This window comes from Diabrotica virgifera, chromosome 6, assembly GCF_917563875.1.
Source record: "Diabrotica virgifera virgifera chromosome 6, PGI_DIABVI_V3a".
In the NCBI taxonomy this organism is placed as follows: domain Eukaryota; kingdom Metazoa; phylum Arthropoda; class Insecta; order Coleoptera; family Chrysomelidae; genus Diabrotica; species Diabrotica virgifera.
Window position 1 is genome coordinate 113,034,139 of NC_065448.1, and position 27,075 is coordinate 113,061,213.

At 33.8% G+C, this 27,075-nt stretch overlaps 1 protein-coding gene across 1 annotated transcript; it reads left to right on the forward strand.

Moving 5' to 3' along the window:
* The first annotated feature begins 9,060 nt into the window (after window positions 1–9,060).
* Window positions 9,061–25,132, forward strand: LOC126886154 (UPF0746 protein DDB_G0281095-like). The gene is made up of 2 exons (XM_050653004.1): window positions 9,061–9,286; window positions 24,741–25,132. Exons 1-2 carry the CDS (start codon window positions 9,061–9,063, stop codon window positions 25,130–25,132), a joined length of 618 nt encoding a protein of 205 aa, XP_050508961.1.
* The last annotated feature ends 1,943 nt before the right edge of the window (window positions 25,133–27,075 follow it).

Below are 27,075 nucleotides of genomic sequence, written 5' to 3' on the forward strand. Positions count from 1 at the left end.
TATGCATCTACAGTGTAGATTCTACACTTTATTGTCTAATAGTCTGTAACTCACTAAGTTCATGTGGGAAGAGCTGTTTATGTCAAGTTAGTCATTCAGAATTATATCTGTAGGATCAAGAAGTTTGATCCGAAAAAATTAGAATATCTTCTGCAGATAATGCACAGCTTTGTCCTGATTATGCCTATATTCAGAGCATGAAGGCAAGCTAAAATGATTAGATAGATAGATAGATAGATAGATAGACATTTATTGTTTTTAAAAACTACAGTTTTATAACAATGAGCTTATTAAGTACAGAATATAACTAACAATTAGTCTAGAACATAAGTACAGTAGAGCGTCGATTATCCGAACGTCGATCAATTGAACGACCGGTTATCCGAACTCCCGACTCCCGCGCCCCGCACTCGAGTACTGAGCATGAGCAAACGTTAGTAATTAACGCTTAAAATATCTTCAATTTTCTTCAGTTGTGTATCCAAAAATATGTTGTTGCAAAGACTGCACTTTTTTATTTAATTGCTGTTTGTCATTATCAAGGTATAAACAATAATATACAGTTATATAAATATGGTTTTTATTCACTTGTGGATAAATATGTATGACAATCTCAATATAGTTCGATTATCCGAACAAATCGGTTTTCCGAACACCCATGTCCCCAATTAGTTCGGATAATCGACGCTCTATGTAACTATTAACAAATTTAAACAAAAGTTAATCGCTATCACTAACTGAAATGGAGAGCTTGGTTTTTTTAATAAACATCAATGAAGGAGAAACTGAAGCTTATTCGTTTAAAACAAAAGATCTAAATTTTATGATATTCCAAATATATATTGAAATTTCTTTCACAGATATTATAGTTACATTATTAAGACAACCAATAAAGTCGGTCCAATTATTAAGGGGGGCCATATTAACTGGTTTCATCGAACTGTAAATGGGACATTCAAACAGTAAATGTTCAAGAGTTTCCAACTTGTTTGTGTTACAAATAGTACAGATTTCAGATGGTCGTATATGATATGTTATACCATTATAAGTAAATTTTAAAACATGGCGATTAGGTGTTCGAAGTTGCGCCATGGCACGAATATATTTTATGGGAATTTGAAATTCCAGATATTTCTGTACTGAGGTATCTACGGATAAATGTTTGTAAATAGTTGAGAATGTTGACATGGAAACTGCATGAATGTCTTCTTGATGAAGCATATCCATATACTTTTTTAACATGCTTTTCTTGTTTTTTAATAGCCAATTAGAGATGTTTTCATCCCAAGAAAATTCATAATCTAATATTTGAAAATATTGCTTAAGCTGTGAGACCCAGTTGTATCTGTTCGTATTTATTGAATTATTTGCTGAAGAAATTTGAAGCTGACGCAGAAAACAAATAAGAGGAAGTCTTAAATCATGCATTTGCGATAGCTTGATGAGCCAATTTAAAGTTAGCTTGAAAATAGTAAAAGAAATTTTTACTCTTACTGTCTCCAACCTAACAGCATAATCAGGTGTATTGATACTGAGATGTAAAAGTTTTTTAAAGAAAGTTATTGGTATTCTTTCTAACTGGTCAGCATATCTCATTCCCCAAACGGGCACACAGTTCATAACAAGGCTTTGAAATAGCGAATCGAAAAGTTGCACACGAGATGTCCAAGAATTCATTTTGGTTTTAGTCATTAAACCTATCACATTAGCAATTACGTGTTTTGCTCTTTCCACTGTTGTATCGGCCATTGCTTTAAAAAGTGATGTTGTGGTTAGGGTGACTCCAAGATATTAGTATATTGTACAACAAGAGAGAAAAAAGACATATTTCTCACGAGCGCAGAAGTTTGTTGTGTGCCGCAAATCAAGCGAGAGAGAAATATGTCATTTTCTCTAGTGTTGTACACTGTACTTTTTTTATGGATGCGTTTTTGTCAAGAGTTCAAATTTCAAAACTAAATAATTTAGATCCTTTTAGGTATATTATATGCCTAAATAGAAATAAAATACATACATACACATAGGTATTTAATATTCTTAATATTTATATACTTTATTTATTTAAAATTATAATTCACAGTTGAATGGTCTTAAAAGGTAATTTTTGATAAGTTTTGACAAGTTTGAACACATTTTATTTGACAAAAATAATTGTGTTTGTATTGTGCATGTTACCATGGAGATGGCGATCCTATGTATGTAAACCGGCGGTGAACCCGCGAGAAAATATATTTCTCACTGCAATGGCCGACTTTTCTCACTGCCTGAGAAATTGTTCGTTTTGAATGTATGTAAGTAGTGAGAGAAGTTGCATTGTATAGCATCCATAGAAAAACAAATTTGTTAACAACTTCTATTTTTTCGTTCTTATATAGGAACTTAACGCCTTTATTGCCAATTTGACCGCTTCGGGCAAATGGAAGAATTTTGGTTTTGCCAACATTTACAGTTAGCTGGTTTTTGTCACTGTATTTTTCAAGATAACTTAAATTTTTACCGAGTTCAACTTCCGAGTCACAAAGAATGACCAAATTATCAGCATACAATAGCATTATTATTTGATTTTGGCTATCAATGGAGACCCCTTTTGATCCTTGACTAATAAAAAACTGTTCTATATCCGCAATAAATAAACTAAATAATAGTGGACTCAAAGGTTCACCCTGTAAGACTCCTGTTGAAATATCAAATGGTCTTGTGTAGCCGTTTGGAGTTTTGATGTACATCCTAGCATTATCATAAATGTTTTTCAAAATGGCTATTATTTTAGAACTCACCCCAAGGCCAAATAGCTTTTGCCACAGCAAATGATGGATAATGGAGTCAAAAGCCCGCTTATAATCTACAAAGGCAGCGTAGACTTTGCGTTTTTTCAGTCGTAGTTGCAGTTGTACAGCAGAAGTGAGGGTAAATACATTATTAATGCAACCCCTTGATCCCCTGAAACCCGACTGACATTCGGGAAGAACATTATTCACTTCAACCCAATCTCTGAATCTATTTAACAAAATATTAGTAAATATTTTTTCAACACAATTAATTTAAGTTTATTTAAAACTATAAAATGTCATCGATTGCAGAACGTTTTCGTTCTAAACAGAACATCTTCAGTGCCTAGAATGAAGTATTTCCACGTTAGTTTAAAGGAAAAGGTTAAAAATGTGACTGTTAAAATGAAAAATGTGGGAATACTTACATCCTGCCGAGTATTTTGAAACTAGCACACTGTAAATAGTGTTAACATCATCATATATGGTTTACATAATGTAATATGTTAAAATGTTATGACTACAAGTCGATGTTAATGGATAAAGTGGAACACATGCTGTTCAATCTCAAATTAATCCCTTAATTTGTAATCTCACATTTTTTCTTAACTTCCTAAACTTTTATAGTTTCACCGTGTATAATTGAAACATTGGGAAACATCGAGTAATATTTTAATAATTAGAGTCCATTCAACCTGCAAACTTAATAAATTGCCAAATAATATATTTTCCAATTGAACTTTATAAGTTTTGTAATAACTTCCGTTAAACTGTAGTTGCAAGCTTTCAACATGCAAAGTCCGTAGTTCGGTTGTCATGCAACTTATTGATGAATTGTATATTTTGACGAGATTATAAATTAATCAAAGGGACTAATTTGGGGGCAGTCTAATTGAAATAGTTACCTCGTTAACAAGTGCGTAAGTCGTTGTTAGAAGTTACGCCGAGTGTAATTATTATCAGTAGCTGTCATTAAAGGCAGTCTATCATAGAAAGTTACCTGAACATCATCTATAGTGTAATTAAGTAGCTGTCAATAAAACCATATTTTTTCTCCACACTCAAACATTTATTTACCATCGTCGATCGAGAAGAAGCGGACAAAGGGGCATTACAAAACAATTCGATCCTGAGATCTACGTCGAATTGTCCATTGGTCCTTCGACAAAACAACATCAAAAGGGCGTTAATTGGATTGGAGCTTCGAAGGAGACGACCCTTAGCGACCTGAAATAGCTGTTCCCCAGTTCCGTACAAGATCGACGATCGAATTCTATGTGTGGAGAAAAGAAAATATAAAGGCACCGACATTAGAAGTAGAAGCCTTCGAGAACGTTTGAGCACCAGAGAACCTGAGTAGCAGTCCTTAAGTCTACGGTTCCAGCGGTTTGGAGGTGGAAAATCTAGCGGCATCCAGAGATCCAGCTAACCAGTTCCACTTGCAGTTCTAAGAAAGAGGCAGCGCTGCAGATTCCAGGCCCACCCGGTGACATACAAGTGAACATCGGAATAAAACTGTAAGTTTTTGAATATTTATTATCATTTAGGGCAGTGCATTTTTTTTTATATAAAGTAAAAAGTTTATTAAAGAAACTTCATCGAATTTTACTAATTTTTATTGAAATATTTATTCTGTATATCTATTTACTTAAAATATTTACTGGTAATATTTTGTGTAATTCAAATCTAACAGTTGATTATTTGGATATTAAGTATATTTAGTAATTTTGATTCTTATAATTTGAAATTTTTAAAACATTTGATTTTCTAAACATATATATAAAATCCTGACATACTGACACATTTAATAAATCAAGTTATTTTTATACTACAATCTTGCGTTTATTCAACTCCACATATTTATGTCGCATATTATGCATTTTATTATATAAAGATTTTTATTTCTCTGGTTTAAAAGTGGAATTACTTCATTGTACAAATCAGCGTTTTTTGAGGTCATTGGTTTATTATTGAGAAAGGTTTTTTTTTTGCTGAGACATTATTTTGAATATAGGTCAAGTTTATATTTAAAACATGAAGACATTATACGCAGAACAAGAAAAACTTGGACAGGAAATTGCAAAAATCTTGACTAATATTAAAAAACTGAACAAAGAAAAGCGTACTACAGAATATTTAAACATAAGGCGGCAGACAGTTGAAGAATTGTGGAATGACTTTGCGGAACAACATAATGAAATTGTAGAAAAAGGTTCAAAAGATGATAAATATTTTACATCTAACTATTACGAACAAGTACAGAAAAAATATGAAGAAACGAAAAAGGCTTTAGAGGAGTTTATTAAAAATTCATACAAGTCTTCGATAAAAATTAGAGAAGTTGAAATTAGAATGGAAAAACTTCATAATTTATTGGAAGACGACGAAAACAATGAAGATATACAAGAGGATTTAAAAGAAGAGGTACAAAAAATAGATGCTTTAATAATGGAAATAACTGTGGAAAATGAACAGGATGCACTAGAAGCTGAAATAGAAAGATTTTATACGATGAAAAGAAGGGTGCGGTCGATTATAAAAGTAAATAAGAGATTGGAGGCGGAAGGATGCAAGAAAGAAAAAATAATACTACCTCAGGCGAAGTTGCCCTCTTTTGAAGGAAGATACGAGGCTTGGGGAACATTCTTTGATATTTTTAAACATTTGATACATGAGAATAATCAACTATCAAATGTGGAGAAAATGCAGTATCTGAAGACAAGCCTCCGAGGAGAAGCAAGTAGAATAATACAACATTTAAACACAACAGAAGCAAACTACAGTGCTGCGTGGAAAATGTTGCAAGATCGGTACGATAATCCGAGGATGAATCTATTTATATTAATAGACAAGATACTTCAGGCTGCGGAGATAAAAGAAGCGTCAGCAAAGGCGCTTAAAAAATTACATGATACTATCCACGAATGCTTAGAAGCGATTAGTGGACTAGGTATAATGACAGAGTCCTGGAGTCCTCTTATAGCAAGGATAAGCATGTTAAAGTGGGACACAGAAACCAGGAGATTATATGAAACTTCAATTCAAGACAGCAGGGATATTCCGACATATCAGTCAACACAGGAGTTCCTACAAAGAAGATTCCAGACATTGGAGATGTTGGAAAAAGAAAGGAAAAGGACAGATCACAAACAACAGGCAAAGAAGAAGATAACCTGTGTGGTATGTCATGAAGAACATAAACTGTACAAATGTCCAAAGTTTCTAAGTCTACAAGTACGTGCAAGAAACAAAATCGTAAAGGAAAAGCAATGGTGCGGTAGATGCCTACTACATAAAAAAGAAGTACCATGTTATTCCACTTATAGATGTGCAGAATGTAATGGCCAGCATAGCTCATTACTACACATGTCAGAAGGTCAGTATGATAACAGAAGGAATTCTGAAAACAGAAGGCCAAAAAATAGACCCAATTCTAGTGGGACCACAGATGACAACAGTTACGACGGATCGTCAAGGAGACAAGAGAATACTGTGAGCTGTTTAAGTCATCAGAATGAAGAAGTGCTACTTGCAACGGCATTAGTACGAGTAAGAGACTCAAAAGGAAGCTCACAATTGATGAGAGCATTGATTGACCAAGGCTCGCAGTCATCATTCATTACGGAGCAGGCCGCTACAAGTCTCGGAATAAAAAGAAAGGCTGTCCACGCTCAGATATCTGGAATTGGCAATGAAGACCAAAGGACGTCGAAATGGAGCGTGACAGTAAACTTAGAGGCACATTTCAAAAATGAATTTGAGATGAAGACCGAAGCACTTATGCTACAAAAAATAACAAAGGATCTACCGGAAAAGGAGATACAAATAAAAGAGAGGAACCATAGGAATTTAGTTCTGGCGGATCCAAATTTTAATGAAACAGGCCCGATAGATATACTATTAGGAGCCAAAGCATATAGTTTGATTTTACTTGACGGAGTAGATCGAACGAAGAATGGTTTGCTCGCCCAAAATACAAAATTGGGTAGGATAATGTCAGGGGTAGCACAGGAAGAGCATATCCCGCAGATGCAAGTACTCAGTATGTTCTGTAGGCGACAGATACCTAGAGATTCTGAAGTACCTAAAACTAAAACCAGAGAACAAACTATAGATATTAAAAAGGATTTAAAATTGGTTGAAACAAATACCAATGAAATAAAATCAGCTAATAGCAAAATAGAAGCTTCTGCAGTCGAGCTTGTTTTCAAGGAATTAGAGCCAACCCAAACTGCAAAAGAAACTAATTTCGATTCGGGAAGAAAGACAACCGAGGGAAAGGATTCTAAATCGTTTATACTTGAGGAAGAAAATCCCAAGACAATAAATGAAAGGGTTGATGATTTAATGACTCAATCCCATAAATATGTTCAAAAAATTTCTGATATCAAGGGTACAGACCAAAATAAAACTAGAATGGTTGTACAAGAGACAGAAAGTATTAAAATTGACTCAATGGAAATAGAAGAGCTTAATAAAAGTATAGAAAATACAGAATGTACGAGAGCTGTTGAAAATAAAGATGCCAAGAATCATGTAATACAGTTAGAACAAGTTAATAATAATATAGAAGATGAAAAAATTTATATAAACAGTACCGAAGAAATTGATTTGAAAGAGATAGAAGTAAATGTCCACATGTCCAGTGATGGCATAGAGGACAATTTAAATTTTGAAAAGTTAAGTACAGTTTTTAGTGCACAGCAAAATGTCTTACACACTGAAACTTTTCAGAGAAAAATTATTGTAACAGTTAAGGAAACGGAATTTACCGAGAAACATAAAACTAACAAGGCTAAATTGGCAGAACAACAAATAAATACAATAATTTCAAATCCATTTTTTAATAAGTACGATAATATTCGAGGAAAAAGAGAATATTATGCTGTTAACTTACATGAACCAGGAAGGTTTCAAATAAAATTAGTTGAAAAGTTAGCAGAATCTAAAAATAAAATTATAAAAATTAAACCTAGTAATGTTAAAACTGCTGAAGAATGCTTAATTAAAATAGAATATTTTAGCAAAGTAATAACACTTCGAAATAGAAACAGAAAAACAACTGATTTGGTATACAATTTAAAACAAATAGTCAGAGAGCCCAACGCACGAGAGGCAAAGAGAGGATTTAGAATGTGGGAAAAAATTATTCGTTATAAGTATAATATATTTAGTAACATTTTAAAACGGTCAAATGCAGACCTGAAAAGGAGGAAAAAGTCAGCACGTATGCATATAGTGAGAAAATTAGTCAATTTTGCCACAGCTCTTCCATTGTCGGTAAAAGATGGCGTTGGTGTCTTGTTGTTGGTCCCAAGGAATCTACTTGCAGTAGATTTTTAAAAGCCGATCAACATACCCGACCATAATGTAGCTATTCGGGGAGATTAGCTCCTCGATGAGAGTTCGAAAAAACACAGCATCACAACCAAATTTAATTAACACTTTAAAACAGTTTCATCTAGAACAGTTTCACTTAAATAGATTAGATTTGAATTAAACAGATTAGCTGAATCATAAATTCTAAATATTCACGTTATAGGTAGCACTGCTCGGGTGAGATAATAATTCAAAAACCGAGTGAATAAGTGTTAGGATTATTGTTATATTCTTATTATTTTATATTATAATGTGTTTAAACATTTTCTATTGGTCGTCTCTTTCTTTTAAGTGGCCAATATGTGCAATCTCAAATTAATCCCTTAATTTGTAATCTCACATTTTTTCTTAACTTCCTAAACTTTTATAGTTTCACCGTGTATAATTGAAACATTGGGAAACATCGAGTAATATTTTAATAATGAGAGTCCATTCCACCTGCAAACTTAATAAATTGCCAAATAATATATTTTCCAATTGAACTTTATAAGTTTTGTAATAACTTCCGTTAAACTGTAGTTGCAAGCTTTCAACATGCAAAGTCCGTAGTTCGGTTGTCATGCAACTTATTGATGAATTGTATATTTTGACGAAATTATAAATTAATCAGTAGTCGTCCAAACTTGATCGAGGACGGTTGTAGATAAAACAATTACTGTTATCAATTTACCATTTAAAGCTAATTATACCTTAATGGACTTGAAATATTAAAAATAAATCTGGTGTAGTGATACAAAACAGATTTTATATATTTAAATCAACCAAATTAATTATTTCAAAACAAATTAAATAATAAAAATAAAGTATATTAATATTAGTGCTGGCGATTGTGTCAAAAATGTGTTGTGAATATTATTTTTGGAATCAACCAATCAAGGTAACACCTTATACTAATATTAATATTTAAATCAAAATGTCGAACGGATATAATCAGTATCCATTTCCATACTCTCAATGTCCAACATCTAGCCAAATGAACCTCAGCGACCAAAACTTAACAGTTCAACAACTAGGATATTTTCCACAACAAATGCAAATGGGACCACATCCTGTATCACAAATTCAGCAAAATTTCGCTCCAAGCCAGCCAAACCAGCCAATGCAGTTATATCAACCTCAATACCAGTATTCAGTCCAAAGTACATTACCACAATATCAACCCCCATCCACATCCAAAGCAAATGATGAAGAATGGCAAATAGTTCCAAATAAAAAACGTGGGAGAACCAGTCCGGAACAACATTCCAAACTTAAACAAACCAAAATAGATAACTACTGGCTCAACACACCAACAGCAAATAAATTTAATGTATTAATTAATGAAGAGACACAAGAAGCAGATACTGAAGAGGAAAAAAAAACAGGAAGAGAAGCCCCCACCAATATTTATTGCCGGTGTTAAAAACATCCAACCATTAAACGAACTACTAAACACTATAGCCAAAGATAAACATTTAATCAGAGTGTTGAATGAAGAACAAGTCAAGGTACAGGCCCAAACAATTGAAATATACGACAGTATAATAAAAGCACTTGATGAGAAAAAAACCGAATATCATACATATCGTAAGAAGCAAGATAAACCCTTTAGAGTAGTGATTCGCCATCTTCATCCTACAGTGAATATACAAGAAATCAGAAAAGAAATAGAGAGCCAAGGACATATAGTTCTACAAATAACGAATATACTACAAAGAATTACAAAAAAACCCCTACCACTATTTTTTGTGGACTTAAAAATGCAAGATAATAATAAAGAAATTTATAAGATGGAATATTTACTCAACGCAAAAATTGATGTCGAAGCCCCAAGGCTAAAAAGAGAATTAGTACAATGTACCAGATGTCAAAGATATGGTCACACAAAAAATTTCTGCTATCATCAATACAGGTGTGTAAAATGTGCTCTAAATCACAAAACAGCTGATTGCCCTAACAAAATTAGATCTGATCTAGTAAAGTGTGTACTTTGCGGTAATAACCACCCAGCGAATTACAGAGGATGCAGTGTACATAAACAACTGCAAGAAGCAAGATTTCCAACCTTAAGAAAGAAAGAGTCACCGAATCAACTACAAAACCAACAGCTACCAGTGGCTACAACAAATATAAGTACAACACAAAGACCTACATATGCTCAAATGGTAAATACCAACCAACAAGATATTACAATGGTCACTCAGGCAAATGACATGCAGGAGTTAAAGAATATGATGAAAGGGCTTATGGAACAAATGAGCACCATGCTAAACTTATTAACAACACTTGTCTCAAAAATGAACTAATGGCTAATACACTAAAATTTGCCATATGGAATGCTAATGGCTTGACACAACACAAACATGAGTTGTATGCATTTATAGCTAATCACCAATTAGACATAATACTGATTTCAGAAACACACTTCACGAAAAAAAGTTTCATAAAATTTCACAACTATAAAATATATCACACAACACATCCAGATGGAACTGCACATGGTGGGACAGCAATCATTATAAGAAACAACATCAAACATTACCAGACAACTCACTATCAAAAAGCACATATTCAGGCCACAAATGTAGTTGTAGAAGACTGGACAGGACCTATAACTTTTTCAGCTATATATTGTCCACCAAAACATTCAATTAAACAACCAGAATTTAAAACCTTTTTTGATACACTTGGACTTAGGTTTATTTGTGGCGGAGACTACAATTCAAAACATCTAATGTGGGGATCTAGACTTATTAATACCAAAGGCCGTGAACTACAAAAAGAAATACTAATAGATAATCTGAACATAGTAACCACAAGGGGGCCAACATACTGGCCTACAGACCCTGCGAAAATTCCAGATCTCCTCGATTTTGTTATAGTGAGAGGAATAAATGAAAAATACTTTAAACCAAAGTCTTGTTACGATTTATCCTCTGACCATTCACCTGTTATCATAACTGTAAGCAAAAACATAACAAAAATAGAAAGGAGCTGTATATTACACAACAACAAAACAAATTGGAGTTATTTTAGATATCAAGTAAATAATCAAATCAATTTAGACATCCCACTAAAGACCGATAAACAAATCGAACAAGCAGTAGAACATTTTAACACAGTTTTACAGGAAGCAGCATGGAACTCAACACCATTACCTACAAATCGACATATGAACAAACACTGTTCCAATACAATACATGAAAAAATAATTGAGAAAAGAAGACTCAGAAAACAATGGCAATTATCAAGATCACCTCAAAGTAAAACAAACCTCAATAAAGCACAAAAAGACCTAAAAAAATTGATAATAGCAGAAAAAAATGCAAGCTTTCAGGAATACCTACAAAAACTAGATGCAACTCAAGCTACTGACTACTCGTTATGGAAGGCTACAAGGACTCTACGAAGGCAGAACTATACAGTCCCACCACTAAGAACACAAACAGGACAATGGGCGAGAAGTCCTCTAGAAAAGGCCGAAACATTTGCGACACACCTTAAAAAAGTCTTTACATCAAATGAGGGAAGTTACTCACTACAAACTGAAGAAGAAATTATTTCGATACTCACAAAACCTTATCAACTAGAACTTCCTGAAAAAAGATTCACAAAAAATGAGGTAAAAAATATTATACAACACAACATCGATCCAAAAAAGGCTCCAGGATACGACCTGATTACAGGAAAAACTCTTCAGAAACTCCCAGAGAAAGGCTTCCAATTTCTGACACAGTTATTTAACTCTATAATGAGACTAGGTCATTTCCCATCACAGTGGAAACTAGCACAAATAACAATGATACCAAAGCCAGGAAAAGAACCAGAAAATGTACAGTCCTACCGTCCTATTAGTCTTCTTCCCGTGGTATCCAAAGTTTTTGAAAAGCTGACACTTACTAAGCTAATGCCTATACTAGAAAACAAAAAACTAATACCACCACACCAATTTGGGTTTATAAAACAACATTCAACAATACAACAGGTACATAGAATTGTAGAGAGAATCAACGAGGACTTTGAAAATAATAGGTACTGCTCGGCGGTATTTCTGGACGTAAGTCAGGCATTTGATAAAGTCTGGCATAAAGGCCTATTATGTAAACTAAAACAGAATTTACCTACAAATTACTATATACTCTTAAAGTCATATATCACCAACAGAAACTTCCAGGTAAAGTATGAGAATGAATACACAAACATACAACAAATTCTCGCTGGGGTGCCCCAAGGAAGTGTACTAGGACCTATATTATACCTTATATTCACTGCTGACTTACCGACAGATACACATATCACTACAGCCACATTTGCGGATGATACGGCAATACTATCATCGAACAAAAATCCCAAAATAGCCTCAGAAATCTTACAAAATAATCTAAATAAAATTCAACAATGGATGACAAAATGGAGAGTCAAAATTAATGAAAACAAATCGCTACACCTAACATTTACCACGCGTAGGGAAACATGTCCGGCTGTATACTTAAACGATAAAGGAATCCCACAAGGGGATGAAGTCAAATATCTAGGTATGTACTTGGACAGAAGATTAAACTGGAGGAAGCATATATTTACTAAGCGAAAACAACTGGGTCATAAGTTAAGAACCATATATTGGCTGTTGGGCAAAAAATCAAAACTATCAACTGAAAATAAAATATTAATCTACAAATCCATCCTAAAACCAGTGTGGACTTATGGGATAGAATTATGGGGAACCGCCGCACATTCCAACATTGAAATCATACAAAGATTTCAGTCCAAAATATTGAGATCAATACTAGGAGTTCCATGGTTCATAACCAATGAAGCCATCCATCGGGACGCCGGACTACCATACGTCAAAGATGACATCAAAAAGTGCGCGAAAAAACATACAGAAAAACTTAAAGTGCATCCAAACGTGTTAGCAAAAAATTTAGTGAATAAACCGCGTACTGTTCGTAGGTTAAAACGAAAAGTTCCGTTAGAGTTAAGTGAACAATAGGTACTAAATTAATGTGTATAAGTTTATGTCAGAAATAGTCAGTGTTGTAGGCTAAGTTTTAAAAAAGGGGTGCATCACTGGATGCCTCCCTACATGTCATTCCTAATTATTGTCAGTCCTATTACTTATTGTCTGTTATCTACCTAAACATTTAGGTTTAGATTGTATAGATAAATTGTAATAAATGTGGGGTTAAAAAAAAAAAAAAAAAATAAATTAATCAAAGGGACTAATTTGGGGGCAGTCTAATTGAAATAGTTACCTCGTTAACAAGTGCGTAAGTCGTTGTTAGAAGTTACGCCGAGTGTAATTATTATCAGTAGCTGTCATTAAAGGCAGTCTATCATAGAAAGTTACCTGAACATCATCTATAGTGTAATTACGTAGCTGTCAATAAAACCATATTTTTTCTCCACACTCAAACATTTATTTACCATCGTCGATCGAGAAGAAGCGGACAAAGGGGCATTACAAAACAATTCGATCCTGAGATCTACGTCGAATTGTCCATATGCTAAGAGGGTGCCATGGTTCCCTGCTCGAAGATGCTAGGTACTTGCCAATTCAATGGATATTGGAAGTTGCCTGATATGAATGGAAGTTTCCATTCATATCAGGCAACTTCCAATATCCATTTATCCCAATTTAAAATAAATTTTTTCACATTTTTCATTTGTTTGATTTCAGTTGCAATCACATACGTTCATAAAGTTCTGCACTTAAATATATTTCATTTAGTTCAGTCTGTTCACTCCACTATCACCAATAGAAATCAATCTCATACTTTTCTATTTCATATACTCATTCAATTTAGATTCTTCTTTACATACTGACACCAACCCACAATTTGACCTATATTGGTAGCTCCCATTCTAATTATTTTATTCACTATTCTACGTTGGTAGACTATCAAGATACATTACTTCCAATTCATTCAGTCCTTTCAAAACTACATAAAGATGAATTAGACTTTATGTCACATAGTTTAATTTTATTATATTATTACATACTTTTATTCATTTCACAATACTATATACAATCATATCCTTCACACATATATCTACCTCACTAACAGTAATCTTTAGTTATTTAATTTTGTTAACAACTATTTTCCAACTTTTAACAGACATAATTATTCATTACAATAGTATAATAATAAATTTAACACAATAAATAGCCACCTTTTGTATATATACTGTTTTCTGGCAATATTCTACCGTTTACCTTCAACCTGTTGCCTGCTTGCCTTGTTAGGCAACCAACATTTCATCACATAAAAATACTCTTACATTCTGGTTTTTTTCGGCTTGTTTAGCTTTGTTTTTCCACGCATGTCTAATTATCTTTTATTATGTAGTGTATTTCCTTCTTTCAACAAAACTCAACTTTCATCTCGTCATTTCACATCCGATGACGTCGCAACTTAAACCATGTAATATATCTGCATTAAATTTAATGAATCTATAAGTTATTCTGGAATAGAGAGTTGCTAATTTAAACTTTACAGTAGATTTTATTATTCAAATAATTTAAATTATTTTTGCAGACAAACCTTCGCATTTTATTAAAAAATCCAAAATCAAATGAAACTTTAACCAAAAATTGGCTTTATCTTGTCATGTCATGTCACCCTTGTCAAATTTTATATCCACTTCATAATTTCTCAGTTGGTCTGTGCCCATTGAATTGGCAAGTACCTAGCATCTTCGAGCAGGGAACCATGGCACCCTTTTAGCATGTGTTCCACTTTATCCATTAACATCGACTTGTAGTCATAACATTTTAACATATTACATTATGTAAACCATATATGATGATGTTAACACTATTTACAGTGTGCTAGTTTCAAAATACTCGGCAGGATGTAAGTATTCCCACATTTTTCATTTTAACAGTCACATTTTTAACCTTTTGCTTTAAACTAACGTGGAAATACTTCATTCTAGGCACTGAAGATGTTCTGTTTAGAACGAAAACGTTCTGCAATCGATGACATTTTATAGTTTTAAATAAACGATTTTATACCAGAATACATCTCGAAGTTTTTACTTCTGTATTGGTTTTTTAAACTATGGTATACAGCCAACTATTGGGATTTTCCCATTGATTTTTTACAATTAATTAAGGTAATACCTCTATAGTTTGCTGGATCATCTCGGTTGCCCTTTTTCAATATCATAGTAAAAATGACTTCACTCCAGTTATGCGGCGTAATGGTTGTTTCCAGTATTCCATTAAACATGCCCGTTAAATAAAGTATCCAATTATTTGGAAGATTTTTAAAAAATTCTTAAGAAATTTGGTCAGTTCCAGGTGCTTTACGATCGGGACAGTTATTTAGGACTCTATATATTTCGTCACTGGTTATAATAGCGTCAAAAATGGGATGTCTTGCATCAAAAAAACGGGCATTATGATATAGTTTTGGGGGATATATATTCGAATAAAATTGTTCCCATACGTCTACATCGATTAAAGAAGTATTGTGATTTTTCCGAAATTTCTTAATCACTGACCAGAATGTTTTGAAGTCCCTGCTGTTTGCAAGGTGAGAATACAGGTAATGAAAATATATATGTTTGTTCTTTTTATTTATTTATCTATAGGCTTTTTTTGATGTCAAAAAATTTGTTTTATAGGGGTCGCGGAAGTTATTTGCTTTAGCTGTTTTGAGGCTTTGTTTCATGTTGTTTTTAGCTGAGGTACATTCATGATCAAACCATGGAGGACTTTGCCTGATACACGACGGAAAAAATTGTTCTTTACAAAGTTGTAATTGCGAAGCAATTGCTTTATTTGCTGACAATAGATTATTGTATAGTTCCTGTACATCAATATTTATAGAAAGAGACGTTTTATTCGAATGTTGCATAGAAATTTTATAGAAAAAGCAAGGTCGGTTTCCATTGATATATAGTTTTTTATGTATAGGAAGTGCTTTTTTGAAACGAGTTTCTCTAAAAAAGTCGGAGACGCAAGTTACCAGTATACCAAAGTGGTCAGAAGGACTGTTATGGTTCATCACACATAAATCTTGGATAATAGGTATTGCACTGTTCTGGGTAAATGCTAAGTCAATTACACTATTTCCAGCTTTGCTAATGTGAGTAAATTGTGCCGGTGTATCAGACTCAGTCCTCCCATTAAGTTATGCTAAAATGATTACCTTGGTTAAACCGGAAAAATATCCCGACGATCCCAAAAGCCATCGTAAATATTTTTTTCTGTCACCTCTTACTTCAATTAAGACGTAGGTAATAAAAATTCACTAAATGACAGAACTTTTATACGGGAAAGATTCTGCCTATCATAATTGCTGAATATGAACCAACATATCGAAAGGAGTATGAAAGACAAGTATTCACATAGGACACACATAGGACACCGTAATTCACAGAACATTTAGAAAAGGCGAAAACGGCGGGTTCGTTGGAAAAGATATTACCATGAGATTTTTTTGCATAATCACATTCGTGAGACACTCCAGAATAAGGTTCAAGAAGTCGCTCACGCAAAAAGTGGTCCTAATTTTTTTAAACAACTTTTTTTAAACAAAAATTGCAAACATCAGTATTTTTAGCCCGAACAAATTTTTTTGGATTTCTTGGACCATTCTGAAAAAAAAGGTTTCTTGTAAGTTTTTTCTTAAGTTGATCGTTTTCGAGTTATAAGTAATTTAAAATTAAAAAAACGAAAAATGGCGATTTTCAAGGCCCAAAAGCACCAGCAAAAAATATTATTTTTGAAGTTTTAAGTGCATAAATTAAAGTTCAAACCTTTTTTAATCCGTTCCCGATGAGTATTTTGGGCTTATTTTATTATAAACTATTGTTTTTTAATTGTTAATGCAGCGCTTATGATAGGGCGGGTGCTCGGACTGTCGCGCGTCTGGACTATATTTTTATGTAGCTCGGGCGATCTCGGCGCTTTTTATACTCGTATACAGTGCGTCCATAAAGTAACGCATAAATTCGTTATTTCGTAAACCGGTTACTTTAAGGAAAATTCCCGAAACAGGTCGATTTTTATTTTTAAATTACGGTTTTTTGGCATATATATCATACTAGCGACGTCATCCATCTGGGCGTAATGACGTAATCGATAATTTTTTTAAATAAGAATAGGGGTCATATGATAGCTCATTTCAAAGGATATTCAATTCTCTATCCAATAATATAAACATTAACATAATTATTTATACAGTGTGTTCAAAAAACATTTTTTTATTAAAATAAGTGAGACAAAAAGAAGAATATAATGTAATTATTTAATTCAAAATACATTTTACTACTGTCAGTAAACAGAAAAAAATTTATTTGACAAATAAACATTGATTTTCGCTTAAATGAAATGTTCAAACTGCCAAGCGACAGATGGGTGGCAGCTTTAACATTGAATTTAAGCAAAAAACAATATTTATTTCTAAAATAAACATTTTTTCCTGTTTTGTGACAACAGTAAAACGTATTTTGAATTAAATAAATTACGTACATTCTTCTTTTTGTCTCAATTATTTTAATTAGAAAAATGTTTTTTTGAACACCTTGTATAAATAATTAGGTTAATGTTTATATTAGTTAATAGAGAATTGAATACCCTTTCAAATGAGCTATCACATGACCCCTATTCTTATTTAAAAAAATCATCGATTACGTCATAGTGCCCAGATGGATGACGTCACTAGTATAATATATATGCCAAAAAATCTGAATCTAAAAATAAAAATCGACCCGTTTCAAGATTTTTCATTAATGTCGCTGGTTTACGAAATAATGAATTTATGCCTTACTTTATGGACGCACTGTATACATACGTTTTTGGTAACCATATTTTTTAGTTTTTATGAAGGTATAAATAACAATTAAATAATTAATAGAAGTTTCGAAATTTTACAAATGTGTAGCAAAATTAATTTTTTTAGTTTTTGTCATTGAGATCTAAAAATTTTTAAGATTAAAATTAAAAGTAATTTTCAAGATTAAAATTTTAAAGTATAATTTGAATGCAAAATTGATTCTACGCTGCAAATGTACAAAACTTATAAAACTAAAGCATGTAAATTGTAAGAAAAATAATTTTAATACTTGTGTACTTTTATGTGGTCGCAATGTAGATGTATGCGAATATATGAATTTCAAATAAATTTTGCTACATACTTGTAAACTTTCGAACGCTTTATTATTTTTTTAATTGTTATTTATACCTTCAAAAATTATGATAAACATCAAAAAATCATATTGATTTATAAAAACTTAAAAACACAGTTATCAAAAACGTAGGTATATTTAACAAGTAGCATAAAAAAGTGCCGAGAACGCCCGAGCTACATAATATAATATAGTCCAGACAGAGTCCAGACGCGCGACAGTCCGAGCGCCCGCCCTGTCATAAGCGCTGCATTAACAATTAAAGAACAATAGTTTAAAATAAAATAATCCCAAAATACTCATCGGGAATGGATACAATAGGGTTTGAACTTTAATTTAGGCACTTGATAACCTCAAAAATAATATATTTTACTGGTGCTTTGGGCCTTGAAAATCGCCATTTTTCGTTTATTTTTTCAATTTTAAATTGCTTGAAAACGATTAATTTTAGAGAAAAATTACAAGAAATCTTTGTTGTTCAAAATAGTTAAAAACCCAATAAAAATTTTTCCGGGTCGAAAACATTGATTTTTGCAAATTGTCTAAAAAAATCGAGACCACTTTTCGCTTGGGCGACTTCTTAAACCTTATTCTGGGATGTCTCACGAATGTGATTATGCAAAAAAATCTCATAGGAATATTTTTTCCAACGAACACGCCGTTTTCGCCTTGTCTAATTCTTTCAAATACTGTGCTACATCTGATGTTGGACAGTAAACTCCCTGATATTATTTGTCTTTGTGCAGAACAGAAGACTTGTCGACCTTTTCTACGGAAAGAATCACAGATCGACAATATATAGAAGAACAGTCTCGTTCAAGGTGTAAAGGTACATATACTCTACATAAAATATTTATATCGAAGGTTAGGCCATACCATATACTAGGAGCATCTATGAAGCACAAACTTCGGTTAAAGAGGAAACAACAGTAACGGAATCCTTGAAAATAGTGACAATCTATTAGCAATCTAATTTTCTCAATACTCTCAGAAACAAAATTCTAAAATAAAACTAACAACCCATAGAAACAATACTAGAAACAATATTCTCAGCAACTTTCTTAATTTAGAAATCTAGATGTAATCAACTAGTCAGCAATAATTATTAATGGATGTCTAAAACCGTATCGCCTTGCCTGATGTTATCACCGACATTTCTAGAGATATAATAGATGTACGAAAGATACAAATTAAAAAATTAAAGTACAAAGACCCAAATTAAGCAAATCTATAGCTTGCTTTGTAACCAACATTCTCCTGATAGCAGTTACGTAGGGATCGAAGTTCCCAAGTAAAAAATGAACGGGAAAAATAGGGAATATTAGCTGCTGATTAAGATACCAAAGGTAGCATCCAATACTACCAGAGCCGGATTTAAGGCAGTGGGGGCCCCTGGGCAGAATTGGTGTGGGGCCCTACCTCCTACCATTAAACAAATTGTTGTTATGACTATGGTATGGTTAAAGTCCGGGTACTTTTCGAGATTTTTTAACTGAAAATTCCTTGATTATGTCGGGCATGTCTAGTTGCTTTAAGGCATTGTGTTCAATGCTCATTATAAAGAGATGGTTCAAACGCTCTTGGCCTATCATAGACCGAAGTCGATTTTTAATTAACTTAAATTTTTAGAATGATCTCTCTCCACTGCAGTTAGTTACCATCAGAACTAAATATAAACGAAGTGTCACTACAACGTTTGGAACCGCATCATTCACATTTTTCTCTTTTAACCGTCGGTACATTTGAAGTTCTTTACTTATATTTGATGAGCCGATTTCCTCTTTAAATGAATTGAAAAATTCTACAAATTGTTACTAGTTTGACACCTAGTTTTTTATCTAAACCATTGCTATAATTGTCGGTAAGCTTCAGTGAGTGAGCTTCAATTTGATTGGGAGTTTAATTTTCCAAATAATGTAAAAATCCAAAATTGAAATGCATGGATTCATATGCCGAAAGCCTATGACTTGAAGAGGAAATGAAGTGATCTATAATAGCTATAAAATTTTGAGTCCTAAATTTCTCTGATGTTGTCATTTCAGTCTCTGAAATATTCCTTAAAAGAATATAAATTTTTTAATTGATTTAAGTGCCGCCACTCCTGAATTAAGGTCAATATTTTTATCTTGGAGAATACGACTTGTGCTGTTTGCACTCAAGATTTCATTCCAAAATATTGCAAATATCCCTGTTTTCAGTAAAGACACTCGATTATACAAACCATTTGTATCGCTACGAGTTTCAAATTGTTGACCATCGTCTTTTGAAATTTTTAATAATACTCCTTTAATCTGATTATAACCTTTAACTAGTTCTTTTGCGGCATCACTTCTAGAGGACCATCTAGTAGTATTTACCCTTTTTTAGGAACAATAATATTTCTGCCATGGTCGGCGTTGCTCTCGCTTAAAGACGTTTTTAAACATGCGATTAACAAGTTGTATCTATATGTAGAGGAAGTGAAAAATACATAGGGTTCATACAGTCCTTAAAAAAATTAAAGGATTCTATGGCAGCGGGACAACACTTAGCTGCAGCTTTAGCAACTAAATTTAGAGAGTGGGCGACACATGGAATCTACAACGCCAAGATATTGTGTTATCTAAATTTTAGCTGAACACCATTGTATTTTCCACTCATCATAACTGACGCATTGTCGTAGGACTGTCCCCTGCAGCTTTTCAAATCGATATCATCTTCTTGCAAGAATGTCTTACATATATCTTCTGCTTAATGACCGTAATTTGCCAAAAATACATTTTTAATAGGAGAAAAACCATTTATATAACGAAATATTATAGACATTATTTGATTGACAAAAATTGCTCTATGTGAATAATGTGCTGATTTTGTTAAGTTTGGGGCTTTGTGGGGGCCCCCAAGATGTGGGGGCTCCGGGCAGCTGCCCAGCCTGCCCCCCTTAAATCCGGCCCTGAATACTACAGCCAATATTTTGGCCTTTATGGTCCTGCACGGAGTTAGATCTTTGGAATGCAAATGAAAAGCTCTGTAGACTGTACTTTTTTTTTTAATTTGTAGAAGAAAAACTCCCAAAAAAGCTCAGAAAATAGGAACACCGATCCACAAGTATAATATTAACATGAACTACAATCATCACAAAAGATTTTTAAAATTCCACTAAGCGTCTGTAAACTTCTATCAACTATCATTATTCTAGCTTTTCTTTCATTTTTCGTGTTCAGTTTATGTGTGAATGCAGTTCTGAGATACACTTTTTACTGTTTTTAATTCGTATTCATTTTATTCTCTTACTTTTCACTACTTTACTTTTGACTTTTCAACTTTTCTCAATTGTTTAACTTGCCATCTGCCAATTCCATACATTTTGTTTTTAAGGTGATACAGTAGCGATCAACAGGTAGCAAAAACGCGTTCCAAGAGCCAAGATTGCGGCTGTAATTTTGAATATTTTTTTGAGATATTTGGCACACGTATTCGTAATATAATAAAGAATGGCGGTACAGAGCCCAATTTAAAAAACATATTAATATGTGGAAATTACTCTGTAATTAAATACAATATTAAAAACGATCCTGTACCGTCATTAAGAAGAACAAAAAAATACACTTTCTTCAAATAAATTTTTTATCCGATGCCTGGATTTTGTGTCATTTTGGAAATACTAAAATTTTTTATTTCGTTAGTAGTTCCAAAATGACACAAAATCTAGGCATCGGATAAAAAAGTTTATTTGAAGAAAGTGTATTTCTTGTTCTTCTTAATGACGGTACAGGCTCGTTTTTTAATATTGTATTTAATTGATCATATTTTGATCGTTTGATCATATTTTTAAGTTCGAGCATGTCAGTGGATTGTTGAAGACTGGGAGCTGTATTTGATGGTATTTGATTACCAGCGGTTGCTACCTGAGCATAGGTTACATTCGGGACTACTAAGTGTTGGTTTGATTGGACAGGCTGACTTGTTGGTTTGCTTCTCAGTTGTGGAAATGCTCTTTTTTGCAGCTCTTTGTGGACTAAGCACCCACGATAGTTTGCTGGGTGATTTCCTTCACACAGCACGCATTCCACCTGGTTGTTTCTTTCTTTGTAAGAGCACTGATCAGATCTGTGGTTACCCGCGCATTTAACACATCTTGGAGAAAGGTAGCAAAAATTTTTGGTGTGGCCGTAGCGTTGGCATTTTATGCACTGAGGTACTACACGTTTTTTATGTGGAGGTTCAAAAATTACTTTATAGTTCAACAATGAATCGATCTCATATATATCTTTGTTATTCTCGGCTTGTTTTAGTTCAACGTAGAACAGTGGTAATGGCTTTTTAGTACCTGATTGACGAATGTTATTGATATTTATGACTTCGTGCCCTACGCTTTGGATTTCCGCCTTAATTTCGTTGATATCTGTAGATGGATGTACATTTCTTAGTACAACTCTGAATGAGCGATCTTCTTTGAGTTGGTAGGTATGAAATTCAGTATTTTTGTCTTCTAGTGCTTTTGTTATGACAGAGTAGACTTCATTATTTTGAGGCATTATTTTTACTTGGTCATTGGCGAGAGTTTTTAATACATAAGCATCTTTTGCAATCGTTTGTAGTAGTTTGGTAAGCGGAGTAATATTTTTAACACTGTAGACAAATATTGGTGGCGTTTTAGTAGTTGTATTTGTATTTTGGCTCTGGTTTTCTTCTGTAGTTGTATCCTGATTTGCATCGTTTTGTTCTTCTGTAGCTGTATCCTGATTTGCATCGTTTTGTTCTTTTTGTAATACAGAGAATTTGTTGGAGGTCGATATTGGTGAGTTTAACCAGTAATCATCTATTTTGGATTGTTTTGTTGCTCTAATATATTTTTCCGGGCTATCAATTCGATTTCTTTTTTGTTATGTACGTGTTTCCAATCATCTGGTGCAGATTCAGCTTGGGATTGCGATTGAACAGGTAGTACAGGATAATATTTTGCTGCACTAGTAGAAGGCTGCATCGGTTGTGAAACTAAATGCGGTTGCACGTTTTGAATACTCTGAGCTGTGTTATTATATAAGGACTGTTGAATTGGTACATATTGAATTTGCGCGTACGGTCCTGCACATTGGTTTAGTGAATTTAGTGATGGATTTATAGTAATGTCCTGTTGTGGATACTGTACATACTGAGTATTATAATTTTGACTCATGGTTTAAAGTCGTTAAGATCTGAAGCATATTCTCATGCGTTATTAAATAATATATTTTATTATCAATAATTTTGAATCTAAATACTAACCTCTTATTTACAGTTAACAGTTTTTGGTATAATAAAATATTGTTCTACTTTTCTTATTTTTTTAAATTTTTATTATTTTTCTTGATTTGATGTAAAAAAACCGCGAGAGGGGTTAATTTCAGTTCAACCCTGCGGAAAATTAACCCCCGTCGGCTTTTTTTAATGCTTTTGTAATCTCTATATTTATAAAATTGCAATATTTATTTAAATAATAATAATGAAATAATACGTTACTTTGGAGCGGTGATTCCCACCTTTATACTGTTGTCAACACTTACAACAAACCGAAGAATGTTTTGACACAAAGTTCGAGTTTTTTTTCACTAATTAGCACTCGCGCGAAACAAAAACACTCTTGAAAATGACATAAATGTTTCTTATGAGGCAAGACTAAAATATATGGATAAACCAAGTGAAGAAAACAAGAATGAATATGAAGCGGCGAGAAGAAACGCGAAAAAACTGTGTAGGAGTCAGAAAAGGGAGCATATGGATAAAAAGCTTCAAGAGATTGAAGAGCATTATATTAATAAAAATGTAAGAAACTTCTTCCAGGAGGCGAAAAGGAGCAGTGACCAATGTGTAAGAAAACAGAACTACTACAAGAGCAAGGAAGGGCACCTAATAGGAGATAAGCAAGGGAAGCTAAGTAGATGGGAGAAGCATTTTAGAGAGCTACTTAATGAAGAATCTGATGGAAGTGATGAGGAGCAAGAGGAAATGGTAGAGGAAGTCAGAGGCCCGGCGGAAACAGTAGAGACTCCAACCGTAGAAGAAATAAGAGAAATCATACATAGTATGAAAAACAACAAAAGTGCAGGCAGCAATGGTATTACTGCAGAATTAATCAAGCATGGGGGAGAAGCACTAACGCGAATATGTAGCCTGTTGACGAAAATCTGGGAGCGAGAGGAAATGCCGGAAGTATGGAGAGAGGCCATAGTATGTCCCATTCTTAAGAAGGGAGATAGATCAGTGTGTGAAAACTATAGGGGTATCACTCTCCTAGATGTAACATATAACTAGAGGAGTAAACCTCAATAAAATAATCCCCACTATCATGGTGGAAGGCATCGTGCCAAAGATATGAGAGATGCGAGGGATACCTGGCGACCTCCCGAAGAACCTAGCCTTAACGTGGTAAGGGCGCACTGCCACGTCGGACGCGTAGCACGTCCCGACTCGTGGGAATTCATATGAATAAAACCAACTCAAAAAAACCTAAAGGAAAAAATAACGACGACCAAAGGCAAAAGGACAATGACGACGCATTAATTAGTAAAATTGAGAATAGGGAAGAACAGTCGCAAGACGGCACAATAGATGAAGATGAGCAGAGAAAGTTTGAAAGGGAATTGCTACAACGGCACGATCAACAGCCTAAACTAAACAGGTCGGGTGCCATAAAGCATTCGACACTTGTAGGGGAAGAAATTAATACAAGAGAAGAAGAAAAAGAGGAGGAAGAGAAAGAAGAGGAAGATCCCTCGGTGAAAATCCTGGAAGCGAAAGCCCTCACAGAAAGTCACGAAGAAAAAACGGAACAAGAAAGGGGAGGAACTTGGGAAGATATAGAGGAGAGTGTTTTAACAGCCTTCTTGTTCGACGAAGAGGACTGAAGAGAAATGCAGCAAATGAAAAAAAGAAAAGGGGACAGCCTTGAGATAAATGAAAAATTCAAAAAAGAAAAACTTGAGGAAAGCAAAAAATATCCAGAAGAAACCGACAGGGAAAAGGTCCAACGGAAAATGAAACAAATACTCGATATACTTAATACAGAAGGCCCAATAGAGGACGAAAAAATAAAAATGAAAAAACTCATAGGGGAAATCAACTCTATACAAAACAGAAAAATTAGCCCAAATCAAACAACACAAGGGGAGGAGAAAAATATAAGATGCGAACAATGTAAAATTAAGATCGAGCAAGAGAGACAAAGAAAAGAAACAGAAAAAATAATAGGAATTGTAAACAAGGGAGGAGACATAGACACCTTTAGTCAAATCCGTGAGAAGAAATGGGAGGACAAGGTGTTTGAAAAAACGAAGTGGGAACATGGGAGACTGCAAGAGACAATTGAAAAAAAAAGAATGCATAATAATAACTAAAAACGATATAAAAGACGGGGGGGGTAGAGGGCGTCATAAGAACGCTCAGGGAAGAAGTAGCAGAAATCATTGAGGAATCCAAAGTGGGCGACATAGAGTACATAGAAAATGTAAAGAAAAGCTCTATGGCCAACCAAAGGAGGCAGTGGTACACATATGTAACCAAAGTGGGTGAACAGGGAATGTATGAAATGGCTGTAAAGGCCATAAATAAAATAAAAAAAAGGGAGAAGCCCCCGGAAACCGTTAGAGTCATCGTTAACGAGATAAATAAGGAAGATGTGCGAAAAGCTCTCGAATTTGTGGGGAGAAAAGAAAATATAGTATGGGAAATAGTTATCAGAGGGAAGGAGATGGATAAAGGGGAGAGGCATGAGCAGGAAGAAGCGCTCCTAATCAAAACGGGGGGGAAATCATACACTGATGTATTAAAAGAGATGAATCAGAAAATTGATATAGGGAAGATTGGCTTAAAAGTAAATAGGCTAAAAAAAACAGAAGGGGGAGACATCCTCGTAAAACTAAAGGGGAAGGGAGCAGCGGAGAAACTGAAGAAGGAGATGGACAGTAAAATAACGGAAATGAGCATGGCTGTTCGGAAGAAAGAAAATTATTTTTCCATCACGTCAATAGACCCTGGGTTTACAGAAGAACAACTAATAAGCGCGATAACAACATATACCGGTATCCCCGAGGACGAAATAGATGTCAAAACGCTACGTATAAATAAGCATGGGGAACAGGTGGCGACCATAGCCGTACGCCCCTCAAAAGCAGAAGAGCTACGGAGGTATAGAACGATAGTAATAGGTTGGGTTATATGCCCCATAATGGAACGCCATACGCCGGTAAGGTGTTATAAGTGCCTCCATTATGGTCACAGCACCTATGAGTGCACAGGGGAGAGCAGGGTGCATTCTGCTACAAATGCTTTAAAAACGGGCATACAGCGGTGCAGTGTAGCAGCACTGCGTACTGCTTAACTTGCAAGAAAAAGGGTCATAGAATGGACCGCATGACATGGCCAGCCTATAGGGCGTGGGTGTACGGCAGGGGAGGGGAAAGGGAACCCATAAAGCATTAAAAGAAACAAAAGCGAAAGGGTAAGAAGTGGTTTTCTGAAGAACGGAGGTGGGCCCCTATACAGCCCACCAGTGAAACAGGAAATCACCTTTTATAGGGTAAATTTATCGATTTTAATCATACATATTTATATTTATTTATTTTATTTATTTGAAAATTTTATCTATATACATTTTATTTATAAAAATTTTATTTATATAAAATTTAATTTCAAATATAATTTTAAAAATCTTAGTGTGTTGTGTATTGTCCAGTATACCATTTTAATCTTTTATTTATTTATTTACCTATTTATTCATTTTATATTTACACCTTTATTTTATTTATATTTATTGTGTTCAATATATACAAACGGATACGGGTCAACTCTC

What these genes read in the sequence shown, in the direction of transcription:
- LOC126886154 (XM_050653004.1), top strand. Translation starts at nt 9,061, where the DNA reads ATGTCGAACGGATATAATCAGTATCCATTTCCATACTCTCAATGTCCA. An exon ending in ATACCAGTATTCAGTCCAAA is followed by an intron (nt 9,287 to 24,740) that starts GTACATTACCAC and finishes AAAAACCTAAAG; the next exon opens with GAAAAAATAACGACGACCAA.